The 13,778-nt window shown below is 46.1% G+C and overlaps 1 protein-coding gene across 3 annotated transcripts in view; it reads right to left on the bottom strand.

Moving 5' to 3' along the window:
- The window catches only part of MPHOSPH9 (M-phase phosphoprotein 9), a 692,762-nt gene that overhangs the window by 468,146 nt on the left and 210,838 nt on the right, over window positions 1-13,778 (bottom strand). For all 3 annotated transcript variants that reach the window (XM_086942918.1, XM_086942920.1, XM_086942919.1), the window contains exon 7: window positions 6,526-6,604. In XM_086942918.1, coding sequence (XP_086799044.1) covers window positions 6,526-6,604 — 79 coding nt within the window. The remainder of the gene's footprint in view (window positions 1-6,525; window positions 6,605-13,778) is intronic.

Here is a 13,778-nt window from a genome sequence, read left to right as displayed (position 1 = left end):
AGATCTGTTGGAGATTTTTCTAGCAATTCCTTCTCCAGACTTTTATTTGATTATGTTAGAGCCATGGATGTTAAAAATTGTTATGCGCGTGTTAAGCTCACTTATATATGGATATAGTAATGCTGCTATTCACATAGATGATCCTGTTACTGGCAAATTCTGTTTTAGAAGTGATAACACACTGTATGAATATTTGTTTTGTTGGTACAAGTCAATATGTAGATACCTATAAATTCTTTGGGGGTTGGGGATTCAAAGGTGGAAAGGATCCAACTTAGCTGAATAAAGAAAGGGAAAAGGAAATAGAATTAGAAGAATTTTGTAGGACTCAATATGAGAGTTGCAGAAATATAGATGAAATTAGAGTTTAAATACTAATCCTGAGTAAGACTGAAACATGTTCAATAGATAAAATTTGTAAAAGTTTTGGGTGGTGTTTGGTGATTTATAAGTCACCAGATGAGGGAGTTGATGAAGCGGACTTTAAAAATAAGTTTAGTTTTAGTTCACTGACTTAAACACCCATAATATTTAATTCAATAACAAGTGTTGCATGTTTTTGTATTAATTCAACCTAGAATAAAATGCACCATCACAAACATGTGGGTCTAATTATTTGTGCTCTTGTCATGTTTATTATTAATGTTTTAAATAATATATTAACATTGTCTTTTGTTTTGTCAAATATTAACTGCGGCTGTTTTAAATAATAGCATGTGCATTTTCTAAGATGTGCTTTTGTTTATGTCGTGTCTTCATGTGACTGTGTTTCATTTGTCTTTTGTGCATTTTGCTAGGTAACTTAGACTAATGGGTTAACATTTAGCAAAGGGGGTGGGTAACAGAACAAATGTCAATTCTTTAATTAATTGAGGTTTTGTGTTTGTTTAAATAATAGTTTTCCAAATGAAGCTTAGAGTTGGCTGCAGAAAAATAATGCATTCTGAAAAAGTGACGCAAGCAAAAGTGGCGCAGAAAAATGACGCTTTCTGAAAAGAGGCCTGCTGATGTAAAGTCACAAGAGAAAACTTATTTTGAAAAAGATGAGAAGCCTATAAACTTTTATTGTGAAAAGTTTTGAAAAAGAACTGCTAAAGGCGACCCTGTGGAGAGGTTTGCTATTGTGCCTCGGGAAGCTCAGAACGGACAAGCTCAAGGCCGGGATGTGAGTCGTGGCATTTTTGTGCATCACATGAACATCTTTGCTACAAAATGTAGCAGCCTAAGGAAGTGTCGCCAGGACTCTGTGCATGAATAATGGGTTAGTGAAAAAGCCCGGACCTGAGGTGGAAGATGTCACAATTTACTGTGGCATGAGGTGGTTCAGCCAGTGGGGAGCCAGAATTCAGCTGTTGGAATGTGAAAATAGTTAGTTTAGCCTTAGTTTTAGTGTATAAGAGTTGGCTCAAGGAGCAGACTTTTGGCCTACGCTTCTTGATTCCAGAGGGTCGTGTTCTACTGATCGACGAACGCACGTAAGGAAAGGAGACTTTTTAAATGCTTTGTTTTCAAGCAATGAGGGTAGAGACAGGGAATTAGTTAGGGTTTGGAAATGCTCTTTTTCACTTATTTCTGTTAATGAATAATATTTCTTGAATTAAGCTCTCTTTATAAATGCCGAATAAACTTTTCTTTATGACATTTTCTAATGCCTGTTTAATAAAGTTCCAAAACCTGATTTTCAGTTATGAATGAATAAACTTTCTAAAATGATAAGCTGGTCTTATTTATTTAGGTTAGTTTAGTGTTTCATTAACAACATATTAGATTCATTCGCCTCATGATTCAGATGCTCTGATATTTTCATGGGCCTAGTATTGATTGGTAAGTTTGGTGGTAGATAGTGACATCATTTATGCAGAACTTTGGTAGGAGCGCTGGATCAGTAGCAAACCAAATGCAAAACTAAAATAATCTCTGGATCGGAGCACCACAAAAGCCTGCTCTGAGCAAGAGCATACATGCAACAAAGCATTAAGCAGCCCTTACCTGAAAGAAACAGCGAATAATAATAAAGGTCAACAGGCTGAAGGGCCTTTTACCACTGTTCTGAAGTATTGTTTGGTCATGATGTTCTAAGTTCTAGTATTTCACAAGATTCTTGTTGCTATGAGCAGCAACAAATTAAGTTGCACCAATAATGCTAGCCTCTATTGCACATCCCTGGTCTGTTCCATGGATAATCAAGATGTATAGTGTGGTAAATCTGACAACAGTAACATAGCAATACTGTCTTCATCTACGGTACTGAGATTCTAGTTCTATAACATACAAGGAAGTTGCTTAAGTGGGTAGAGAGACAAGATGATTTTGTAATTGCATAGCTACCATTTTTTGAAAGAAATATGGAAAATTTGACTATGAAGTATAGTTAAGTACTGCCAGGGTTAGTTCTTTTAGTGCCACGTTCTCTTTGGAGATATTGTATTTGATGTAGTGTCTTTCCTCCAGGCCCATCATCACCTCTTGAATGACTATCTGTTCGAATTCTAGTGTGCGTTGACTCATGCAGTAAGATCCAGGGGTAAATGAGGATGGAGGTTTGAACCTCCATCCTCATTTACCCCTGGATCTTACTTAAGCATGACTCCCTTCATCCTCGTAATCTACGAGACAATCTACCCATCGGACAGTACTTGCGAATGAGGCGTAATTGTACTAAAAGCGAAGATTATTTCAAAGAAAGTGAAATACTAACCAAACGCTTATGTGATCGTGGTTATCCCCTTGGCCTGCTCAAACGAGCCAAAAAGAGGGCTTGGTATTACCCGAGAGAGGAGCTACTCATCCCAAAAGAAAAGAAAGCAGCCATGAACAACTTGGTATGTGTCACCACCTTCCATTCAAAAAGTAACATGACGAAGAAAATCGTGAAGAAATATTGTAATTTGGTCGCTTCTGAATTGGAGATGAATGAAAGCCAGCTCTTTGCATTCAAAAGAGGACACAATGTTAAGGACAGTGTTGTTAAAGCATTTCTGGATCCTCCAAAGCCACCAACTCTCCGAGACCATCTGGACCTGCCGCCAATGACGGCATTTCAAATGCAGTACATGCAAAGCATGCCCCCTCAGCATTGAAGGACCAGCACTGATGCATAATAACAGAACACACATGCTGCCCTCACTGACAAACTGTAACACTACCAACGTAATCTACGTGATCCTTTGTCCATGCGAGAAACCATATGTGGGACAAACCACGCAGAAGGTCAAGACAAGAGTTTTACAGCACATGAGCAAGATCCGCTGCAAAGTACAGGGAGCTCTTATGGTGGACCACTTCACTAGCCAAAATCATGATCCAGGAAGTCTTCGATGGAGGGTACTAGGGAAGATCAATGCCAACCCAAGAGGAGGGTCAATGATGTCTGCACTCAACAGAAAGGAGTGCAAATGGATACATATCCTGAACTCGGTATCTGCTGGCCTGAATGAACATGAGGAAATATCTAAACAAATGGGCCTATTATAACCTTGCCTAGCCCGTTCTCCCATAAACATATACTGTACTACCCAGTGGTCTCACCGCTCAATTACCACACCTTGTCTAGACCCTAAGTTTCTCCTTCTGTGTACTTTTGTTCAATGCCAACATGTTACTAGACACATTATGTGGCGGCCTTTATTAATTTATCCTTTCCAAACATGCAGAAATCATAGCGATGGGTTGTCGTTGTTATGAACTATATATGTAATGGCGCTAACTTAACAACTCTGTGTTACCTTTTTAATTTAATTGTCAATGGACTTGTTCTTTAAGCAATTGTTCTCCCTACCAGACAACATGTAAAGTAACCCAATTGAATTGTCATTCTGCATGTTCCGAGCACTTGTTTTTCTCACCAGACCACATTTCTCTGTAATACATTAACTCCATGTATGTTTGATGTTTGCATAAACGACCACAGACCCCGCCTTAAAACGAACTGTCTCGGTATTATACACCTTTAAACTGTTTAGGATCATCTGCTACATAGTGGCCTTCTCTCAAACCACCTGATTTGTGCCTACATTAACTCTACTGACGTCTCGATTACGCTCCCAGGCACCACTTGCAGCCAGAACGCACTTACGATCACAGTTCACGTTTTCACGCTGGAAACGTGAGACATTGAAGCATTCCAACGCGTAGCCGAGCAACTCCCCGTTGCTGGGCACGACGTCTTCCCCGTCATCGCGTGTTACACGTAATACAGTATGGCCACACCATCTGTTGCTAGGCAAAGTACGTAATCAACATACACGAGTGGTTCTGGTTTTTCCGCATTTAACCGCTCAGTGAAGGGCCATCATTCAGTACTGTTTCCTACTGCGGACAGATCGCTGCACTCTTCATCACCATATTGATCGCTTATACACATGAGGGGCAAGAGCTTTTCTGCCGCATCAGGTTTTAGTTTAATTTAATATAACTTTCGTTCACACAAACGGTTCAGCCTCGATGTAATTTGTTAAATCTCCTAAGCTATGTACCGAGCGTACCGCCGAGTACTGATTAGTTTAATCACTCAGGCGTCCACTAGCCTCTGACAGCCTAACTTTAGTTCACTTGACTCAGTGCGACCGCGTAATTTCGACACCAACACTTCAGGCTTGTCGCGTCAGGTTTTAACTTTAATTTAATTTAACATCACTCTCCTGAGGCATGCACCGAGCACACTGCCTTGTTTTGTTTAATCACTCAGGCGCCCACTATCAACTTGACCAAGTGCGGCCGCGTTATTTCGAAACCCACCAGTCTGGCTTTTATTAATCCAACCAGATTTGCACTCAGCACCGGGCACGGGTCACATCGATTGAACGCCTTGTACCGCACATCCCTGGGTCATACCCTTTTTTAAATTAAGGTCACAGCGCTCTAGAAACCATTATTTAAATCTTCACATAGCATGACCTTAGTCAGTCACTCGGCAATATCGCGCACATCATTGAACTATCTACAGCCTACTAGTTATCTCTCATAGGGCCTCCACGTGCCACGCTATGCATAGCAGAGACCTCCCTACAAGAAATGTTTCCCAATACCCCCACGCACTCGATTTTGCTTAGCACCTCTCAATTTTTGGGTGCCAACCTTGGTAGATTAGGTTTCAGGCCAATTGGTCACGGCTCTGATCCCCCTTCTCTCCCCTATGCTTAGGTTTGACCAATTGGCTACCCATCAGGCTGAGAATTCTCCTCCTGTTCTACATGTGAGTATAACCGCTCATGCTTGTCATTAGTGATGGTATTACAATTCGAATCCCTCTCTGATACACCCCCTTTTTCCTTTCAGACTGTCCCCCCTCCCCTGTCTTGATAAAAACCCGCCGCGACCACCAACTGGGGCGCATTAGGGACGAAACGTCGACGCTCACCTCTGGTCCAGATAATCCAGGAGCATTTATATGAACCCTATGTCTCCTTGGGATGAAACAAGACTCTGGCCAACCCAATTCCTTGTGTATAATTTGAATATATGCGTTATTGTATTTCACTGTACATGACTTGATGCACTGAGCACTTTATTCACCAACTGTCACATTCATTACACTTGTTCTTGACGGTCGTATCTTCAATTTTTTTTAAACCAATGGCATCACTGAATGAATTAATTCAGATGTAACTTGATTGCTTTTTCTAAAAAATATAAAGCATCGCTTGAAATCACTTATTTGTCCAATTGAATTTTCTCATTGTGTCTTTGTTTCAGAGAGGTTGTTCAAATGTTTATTGAGCACTCTAAGCCTTTGTCAGAATGATAGTCTTTACCCAACAGAACCACCTTTGTATTTAACCAGGCAGTGAAAGTGTCATTCTGTTTCAACAGGCGAGACGCTTGAATAATGAGAAAGCTCTGGATTCAGCGAGAGCGTGGGAGGGGCTGGTGCAATCCATGTCTGACTGGTAATAAGGTGAGGATACACTAAAGGGTGGTCCCAACCCAGACAAACAGTAAAATATCCACTACAGGAAGTTCTGGTACTCGGCTATCCCGAGATACCCGATGAAGATGCCGTAAGCGCTTTGAACACACCGGTGATGGAGGGACGGGGAGGGCATTTAACTAGTTTTAGGGTTAAATAACATAGTGTTGATTATTGTAACGCAAAGGGCTTGGGTTTTATCACAAGCTGTGAGCATTGGGAACATCTCCTTTCTTTCACCTTGGAGAAGTGAATTATTGTCATATATAACATTTATGTTGCACAGCTAACTTCTTTTCCTGAACACTAAGGGGGGCTATATCTGTAGATGTTGACCCGAACGATTACTCAGTGATTTATCATGTTGTAAACTCAATAAAATTTGTTTTAAAAAAAATAATAATAAATCATTACCAAATTCCTCACTGAAGTAACTTTTCTAACATACTTTACTGCAATGACAAGTCTGAAAATATAAACCATCATCAACACATAAATGAGGTGTTTTAGAAAGGTATAGATGATGATGGGACAAGGTGAGCAATACTGGTGTTTATTCCCACATGATAAGAGACCCAACCGTTTCTGCGTTAGTGTTTTATACAGATTAATTTTACCTGAACCATCGGAGAATAAGGAGCTTGGACTATCACTTTGCTTCCGACCAAAGGACATCTGCGATGACGAAGAACAGATCTAAAATGTACCAGTAAATATCAGAGTTAATTTTCGGAGGCATGAAGTGCAGCGCAAAAGTAAGCAACACACAAATTCAATTTAAATCTTGGGAGGAAAGGCAGTACTTTTCTTTTCATATTCACACAAACCAACTTTCAAATCATCCATTCACTTAAGTACGTAAATTAAGGGATGGTTGTGGTCTCTGCTCATTATATTTGCCTCTTTTAGTAAATCAATATGCCCCCTCTGCATTATTGCGCACGGACTGAACTTTTGCAATCATTCCATAGGTCAATATTCTGCCCTCCCTGTCTTAAACTGGCTTTTACTGGTTGTCGAACTCCCCCAGCTAGGAGATAAAAAAGCATTTTTTCCTACCAAAACCAATCATACTTTCAGATTTCCGTACAACTTCATTGTGTTTTCTCCTACTCGGGAATCCAGAGAGTAGATGTTCAAATCTACAAGCAAGTTAATCAGCTCTACAGAAGTGGAAACTCTCTTGTGAATAATGGTGACACGTCTCAGTCCAAGCTTGGACCTGCAGCTGTCTTGAAGCAATGATGTGATACTGTAGGTATCCACAGCACAAGCCCCATAAACCTTCCACATTATGACCAGTACAACTTAATGACATAGAAACCTGCGGCTACACTTCAAAGGGACATGGTGATGACTATTTTACAGTTATGGGTACTTCTTTCCACATGATTTCTCCTAGCACAGCTGGTTACTCGGTCCTCCGGTAAACGTTCTTTTATTTCGATGGCAATATGCGACTAATGAATGAACTGTTCTATTTTCTAATTTTCTTGAACTCATTCAGGAAGGAAACAAGGTGCATTTGATACTATTGAACAGGTAAATGGGACTACTGCACAAAGATTCCTTACAGACAAGATTGCAGCAAGTGAAAGCTTCAGAACACAGATACCCAGAAGGCAAAGTCACAGGAAACAGATAGTGACACAATAACATACCTTAATGTGGTGTTCCCATTTACGATAACGCCCATCACTTTTGTACAGCTGTTTAGCCACCACGATCACCTGTTCAACCACTTTGTCTTGTTCTACAATCTCAGCATGCAGGTCCATTTTTATTTCCATTAACATTTGGACATGTTTCTAAATAGCTTATTATTGCAACCATTAAGAAATGCAAAGATACAGATCCATTTTCCTTTGACTGGTTCCACAGGCCAGACTGTAGGAAGCTGCTTCTGTTTATGATATTGCCAATAGGTGGTAATACGCTGCAAATCGTCCAGGTGATCCCCAAAAGTGTACAGGGCTCAATGTACAACCCAAAGTGCTCTATTAGAGGTACTGTGGGTTAGCAGCCTAACACAGAGGAGTGCAAGACATATTGCACAACAGTGATCAATAATGGACACACGGAGGAGGAGCTTCGCGGGCGACCAAGATGGCCGCGTAAGCTCGGAGCTCCGCGGACCTTCCGATCCTCCGCAAATATCCTGCTGACAATCCTGATCCACGTTAATGGATTCTGCTTGGTGAATGGTCGAAGACGCGGGAGCTGCTTTCTGCTTCTGAATCGGTGGTTCCTAGGCGAAGTTACGTTGAGCTGAACTCCGTGCCAGGATTGCGCCATTGTCTCATGGGTGGCTGCTGCTTGTCCCGACGCTCCGCATGATTGGAATGCGAAGCGGACATTTGTGATCCCTGCTGGCGAAGTGCTTGTGGCTGTGGAGTTGCCTACTACCGGCCTGCTGTGTTCACTGACTTTGCCTCTGTACTATACATTTGCTTCTTGTTCGGGTGGTGTAGCCCTTTGTTCTCCTTGGATTTATCATGGCTGGCAGAGGGGACCCCGACAGGACATCGAACAGAGGTGTTCGTAGGACGACTCAGACGCAGCTGAACAAAATTGACCGATACGCTCAGCAGCGGACATCACCCACGGTTGTGGCCTCATCTAAAGACCTTCAACGTGCGGGTTCGCCCGAATGCTCTGAGCCCACTCTGAGTGACATTATGGGGGCCATCGCGGGCATTCGGTCAGAAATGCAGAAACAACACGAGGTCCTGACTCATAAGGTGGACACTCTGGCCGTGGATCTCAATCTGATCAGGGCTGACTTGGGAAAGACTAATGATCGGGTGAAGTCTCTTGATCTCAAGACCTCCAGCCTTACTACCGACGTCTCGGACCTGCAGACGGAGGTCCGGACCTTAAGATTGGTCAACGATCAATTTTCTAGAAGGCTAGAGGACTTTGAAGGACGTGCCAGGCGGCAGAATGTCTGTATTATCGGTGTTCCGGAGGGAGCGGAGGAGGCGGCAGTGGACCTTTTTGTGGAGGACTTGGTGCAGACGCATCTCGCACCTTCTGGCCTGAGCAATTTCTTTTCAGTGGAGCGTGCCCATCGGATACCGGGCGGCCCGCCGAAGTCGGGTGTTGCGCCTAGACCCATCATTGCCCGGCTCTTCAACTTTAGAGACCGGGATGTGATCCTTCAAGCGTCCAGGAGACATGGGCCGCTCAAATTTCAGAACTCTGAGGTGCACTTTTATCCAGACTTCACCAGGGCCGTTCAGAGGCAACGTCAAAGCTTCGCAGGGGTGAAACGACGCCTGAGAGACATGGGCTTTAAATACTCGATGCTGTTCCCTGCTAAACTTCGGATTGAGCATGAGGGTCGTGCCCTGTTTTTCGATGTGCCGGAAAATGCGAGTGACTGGCTGGACACATTGCCACAACGTCGGGAAGAACACGATGAACATTCCGGAGGCGCGACTGGTGGTTCTGATCTCTAGGACTAGTCTCCGATGTGCTGCTTGTGGCGGTTGGTGACCCTGCTGTCTGTGACTGCTAATACCAATGCTATTCCGACTTTGCTAGTTTTTCCTGTTTCTTACATGGAGGGTGGCGGGAGGGGTTTGTGGAGATTCCTTACTCCTCTAGGGACTTTTTGTAGGCTAGTTTATGGGGCGACAGGCACACTGCTGGTTGGGGGGGCTTTTTAGTCTGCTGCAGGGGTGCAGGGTGGGGGGTGGTGGTGGGGAAGTTTGTTTGTTCACTTTTCTCTCTTTCTATTTCTTAGGCAATGGTTTGTATACACTGTTCAATTTCATTTGTGGTTGAGGCTAGTTGGGGTTGGGTGGGGCCGGGTACACGATGACGGGGGGTAGGAAACTACGAGTTCTCAGTTGGAATGTTAACGGGTTGGGTGACCGTATCAAGAGAGGGGTAGTGATTCAACTGATTAAACGCCATATGCCTGATATCGTTCTCCTTCAGGAGACGCATCTGGTTGTAAACACATGCAAAGCACTTAATCGTAAAGGGTACAAGATGGTGGCCCACTCGGGGTTCTCCTCTGGATCTCGGGGGGCGGGAGTTCTTGTTCGTGGCGGGACGATGGGAGGGGCGTGCCCTGCAATTACTTTCAGTTTACGTTCCCCCGGGCTTGCAATCTAGCACCTTCCAGGACCTTGGTGGCGCCATTTTAAACTTGCCCGCTGGCCTGCTGATAGTGGGGGGTGATTTCAATTCGGTTTGCTCCGGCTCCTTGGACCGCCATCCGCCTAGAGACCTCCGAGGCTCCCAATTGTGGTTGCCATCTTTCCTCGAGACCATGGGCCTAGTAGATAGCTGGCGGCTCTTACATCCCACGCTCTGTCACTTTTCCTTCCATTCCAGTGCCCACGGTAGTCTTTCTAGGATAGACTATGTTCTTACATTGGCTGCACACGCGCCAGCCGTTTCTGAGGCCCGTTTTCTAGCACGGGGTATCTCTGACCATTCTCCGCTGTGGGTCTCTTTTAACTTGGACGTTGTCATGTCGGATCGACCGGCGGTTGTTAACCCGTGGTATTTCCGCAATCCCAAGACTCGCAATCTTCTAGCCAAGGCCATCGACCTCTATTTTACTGAAAATGAGGGATCGGTTGCGTCGGCCGCGACTCTATGGGAGGCGTTTAAGACAGTCTTGAGGCAGGCTTTCGCACTCATAGCGGAGGCCCGTAGATTCAGGGATGCTGATTTGGTGCGCATCGAGGAGGAGATCATGGAGCTTGACTCCCAGTTGAGAACAGAACCCGATCCCACTCTTCTGCACGACCTCTCCCTCAAACAGTCGGAATACCGCGACCTTGCTACAGACGCTGCTCTTGTTTTAGCTAAAGAACAGCAGGGTCAGATATATGATGTTGGCGATAAGGCTGGGAAGTTGCTGGCCTGGTTGGACAGGAAAGAGATGGCTAGCCGTGTTGTACCCGAGATAATGGGGGAGGACGGAGTTGTCGTCTCTGATCCAAGTGCCATTGCAGAGTCCTTCGCTGATTATTTCCGAGGCGTCTACACCTCTGTTTCGGACCGATCTGAGACCGATTCGACAGTGCTTCTTTCAACTGTCGACCTCCCCTGTCTTTCGGACGAGGAGCGCGACGAACTGGATAGGGACGTCTCTGTTGATGAGATCGCCCTTGCGATCCGCTCACTGCGATCGGGCAAGGCACCTGGTCCCAATGGTATCCCGGTTGAGCTATATAAGATTAGGCCGGATGTGGTTTCCCCACACCTGCGTAACATGTTTTTGGAAGCGCGGGACGCCGGCCTACTTCCCCTGGACCAGAGGTTGGCCACCATTGTGGTAATCCATAAGGAAGGGAAGCCGAGAGACTTGTGTCGGTCTTATCGTCCCATTTCTCTCCTTAATGCTGAGCCTAAGATTCTCGCCAAGCTACTCGCTAATCGACTGATTGGAGTTATCGGCGACTTAGTGCACCCGGACCAGTCGGGCTTTATTCCTCACCGCAACACTGCCCTTAACTTGCGTAGACTCCACGGCGCCCTGGCCAGGGCCCACACCCTGGAAGAGCCGGCACTCCTTGCTTCCTTGGACGCCACGATGGCCTTCGACTCTCTCGAGTGGAGTTACCTCTGGGCGGTGTTGGCGAAGCTCGGTTTTGGCCCAGTGCTTATGGGATGGGTGAAGCTCTTATATGCCGACCCACTGGCTATCGTTGCCGTCAATGGCCGCATCTCGGCGTCTTTTGTTCTTCATAGAGGCACCAGACAGGGCTGCCCCTTGTCACCCCTATTATTTGCGCTCGCTCTTGAGCCGCTTGCGGCCCTGTTGCGCACACACCCGGATCTACACGGCATAAGCTGGGCCCCTGGTTTTGAGGACAGAATCTCTCTTTATGCCGATGATATTCTGCTCTACCTCACCTCCCCCTGTAAGTCACTTATTGTGGCGTGCGATGTACTTAGACTTTTTGGACGGTACTCTGGCCTTGTTATTAACTGGGCCAAGTCCTCCCTCTACGTACTAAAAGGGGACACACCGCGCCTCCCTAGAGGTTGTAACATCCAGGTGGCCAGCCAGGGCTTTAAATACTTGGAGATTTATATCTCTGGTAATGCGAAGGCGCGATACGACCACAACTTGCTTCCCCCTCTTCTGCGCCTCCGGCGTGACGTGGAGGGCTGGCGCAAGCTTCCACTTTCTCTACTTGGACGTGCGGCATTATTTAAGATGATGTCCTTGCCCAGGTTCCTGTACGCCCTACAGAACACCCAAGATCCGGTCCCCGCCCGCTACTTCCGGGAAATTGAGGGCCTTCAACGTGCCTTACTCTGGGACGGCCGTCCCCGCGTCGCTATCACGAAGCTCACGCTTCCGTGGTACGACGGGGGTATAGCATTACCGGATGTGCGAAGATATTACTGGGCCTCCCAATTGGCGGCTATTAATCATGGTTTCTACGGCCCGGCAAATAACCCTGGCTATGCAATGGATAAGTGGCTCTTGGGTGGCAGCAATTACTACAGGGCGCTGTACTCGAGGTCTCTGGACAGGCGGATGTCGGGTCCAACGAAAACTGCGGTCCATATTTGGCAGACAATTACCAAGGCGCAGGGCTGGCAAGGCAGAGTGACTAGGTTCACCCCATTGTATGACTCAGATATTTTGGGCAGGTTATGGCACACCAAGGGCTTTGATAAATGGGACCTCATAGGTATTTCCAGGGTTGACGATCTGATCTCGAAGGGTGAGATGAAGACCTTCTCACAGCTGCGGTCTGAGTTCCAGCTGGGCAGCTCGGAGTCCTTCCGGTATGCCCAGTTGCGACATGCACTGCTCTCTGCCAAGCCGGCTGAGGGGGCAATCCCGGAAAGCTCCCCGTTGGAGGACAGGGTCTTGGATGGCCATATGCCTGACAGTGCCATCTCACTGTCGTATAAGAAACTCATTAATGTTCGAACTGACCTCCTCCTGGGTGTGCGGGAACAGTGGGTGCGAGATGGACTGGAGATCGACGATGAGGATTGGCAGAGTGCAGTCTCTTCCCCTAAGGAAGTCGCCATTTCCTCTCGCCTCCGACAGGTGCAGCTCAAAATCCTGCACAGGGTGTACGTGACTGGCCCCCGGCTTGTGCATATGGGCTATTCCATCGATGGGCTTTGTCGCCGCGGCTGCTGCGCATCTGCTACTTTTATGCACATTCTTTGGGAATGCCCCGCCATAGCCTCCTACTGGAGACGTGTGCACCGCATTATGGACGAGGTGACTGGGGTGGTGGCGACTGCGGAAGCTAGGAGGTGTCTCCTCAACATTTGGGAAACCGTCCGATCACAATGTGGCTCAAACGCAGTGGGTGACCCTTGGTAACATGGTGGCCAAGCGCGACATCGCGCAGAAGTGGGGGGCTTCGACGGCTCCCCTGGTGGTGCAGTGGAAAGCCAACATGGATTGGTGTATGTTTAGGGAAAAGACGGTCTATGTTGCCAGGGGTAAGACCAAAAAATGGTTGAAAGTGTGGGGAGCATGGAATGCTTACAGGGGAGATATTTGTTTGCCCCCGGAACCTGTCTCTTTGGAGGAACATCTGTCACCATAACCTGTGACACCAACTGCGATACGCTGTCATACTGAATCCTGTTTCCTTTTCTTCCCCCCCCTTCTATCCTGATCCATTCCCCTGAATCCTGTGTTTGTGTATCCGCTTCTCCCCCTGCCCCACCGCCAACACCTCGATGGGCTCTTCTATTCCATTGCCACTCTCTATACGCCTTCTGGCGTTCTCTTCTTTTTCTTGTTCTATGTTCTTCTATGCCATAAAATAATAAAATCAACCTTCATTGTACTGTGACAATCGTCCTTGCACTATTGCTCTTCTGATTCACTATGCTGCCTTGCCTCCGGGATGTCAGGCTG

Source organism: Lissotriton vulgaris, chromosome 11 (assembly GCF_964263255.1).
Source record: "Lissotriton vulgaris chromosome 11, aLisVul1.2, whole genome shotgun sequence".
Classification (NCBI taxonomy): domain Eukaryota; kingdom Metazoa; phylum Chordata; class Amphibia; order Caudata; family Salamandridae; genus Lissotriton; species Lissotriton vulgaris.
Note: the sequence above shows the minus strand (reverse complement) of the source record. Positions and strands in the feature narration are given on the sequence as shown.